The sequence below is a fragment of the Perkinsus marinus genome, assembly GCF_000006405.1.
Source record: "Perkinsus marinus ATCC 50983 genomic scaffold scf_1104296958712, whole genome shotgun sequence".
In the NCBI taxonomy this organism is placed as follows: Eukaryota; Perkinsozoa; order Perkinsida; family Perkinsidae; genus Perkinsus; species Perkinsus marinus.
The window spans coordinates 1,092,476-1,093,642 of NW_003206658.1; the positions used below are offsets into that span (position 1 = coordinate 1,092,476).

The 1,167-nt window shown below is 43.0% G+C and overlaps 1 protein-coding gene across 1 annotated transcript in view; it reads left to right on the top strand.

The window, feature by feature from the left end:
- Pmar_PMAR011795 (hypothetical protein) overlaps positions 1-23 on the top strand; it is a gene marked incomplete at both ends in the record, with an annotated part of 2,036 nt that extends 2,013 nt beyond the window's left edge. The window contains one exon of the mRNA XM_002773885.1: positions 1-23. Within this exon, the coding sequence (XP_002773931.1) occupies positions 1-23 (23 nt within the window).
- Between the last annotated feature and the right edge of the window lie 1,144 nt (positions 24-1,167).

Consider the following 1,167-nt stretch of genomic DNA (forward strand, 5'->3'; position numbering starts at 1 on the left):
CTAACCCCCAAAGGTTACTTTAGCGAGAGAGAAAGAGAGAGCGGTTTTCGCGAGCCATCTGGCTCGAACGAAAACCGCAATATGAGGTCAATTTAACCGCACAAGTGTGGAATCCGTTACGAGAATTGTATAACTCAAAGTTCTCGAGAATATTCAGTAACGATGTATCACACTATGTCAATGGAGTATGTTTGTGTAGCATATTATCGTCCGTATATCACTGCCCATATATTACTACCTCCCCATGCATCATTTCCCACATTGCAAACACAATCAGTTTGAACTGAACAACACCAATAGAGTTATAACACTTGAGCCATGTATCGAACACAGGCCATCCACAACATTCCGCGCTGGAGCGTTGGAGTCTCCAGCATGAGATAGATGCTCTAGGAAAATGGAGCATGTGCAACCAAAGACACCAGTTGAATACAAAAATATGAAATTCATTACACCAGAGCGTGAGTTCGCATATACCATGGAACATGTCATGCCCATGCATTACTGTACCACTAATAGGCGAAGATCTCAGAACCCGATTCATCGAATCAATCTCCTATCTCCCGTAAAACTGCTCTGACGATACTTTTGCGCGCGCCACACGCACGCATCAACATGTGGATCCGAACATTTCAATACCAATCTCTGGTCACAGGATTTCAGTTTCAACCATACTTGAGAGGACACCCATTAGCGTAGAGATCTATGTGTACACGGATAATCAGCCGATTTCCACGGGCCATTTAAATTTAGCTTTTTCATTTCCAGCCCTATTCAATAGGCAGGTCGCACCTGCGCGATTGCGTGAAAGGTTTGGGCGCGCTCTCTCAGGGGCCCCCACCCCTGGCGCGCGCTGATGCCATCATGGCATATGTTGAAGCTTTGGGCAAAGCAGGTGCCCAACACCAAGATCATCTACACCTTTTCAATCTCAAATTCAACAATTTGAAAGAACAAATTAGGTGAATGAAATTTGATTTTCGACAAGTGAAAGATGTTTTTCGTGAAATGAAAGTTCAAATTCGAAATGAAAGTTCGATTTTCGTAGACCGGTTGAAAATGAAAGTTCAAATTCGTAAATGAAATTTATGAATTCGGAAACGCAAGTTCAATTTCGTCGAACACAAGACCAATTTCGACCAATGAAAGCTCACTTTCATTCGATGG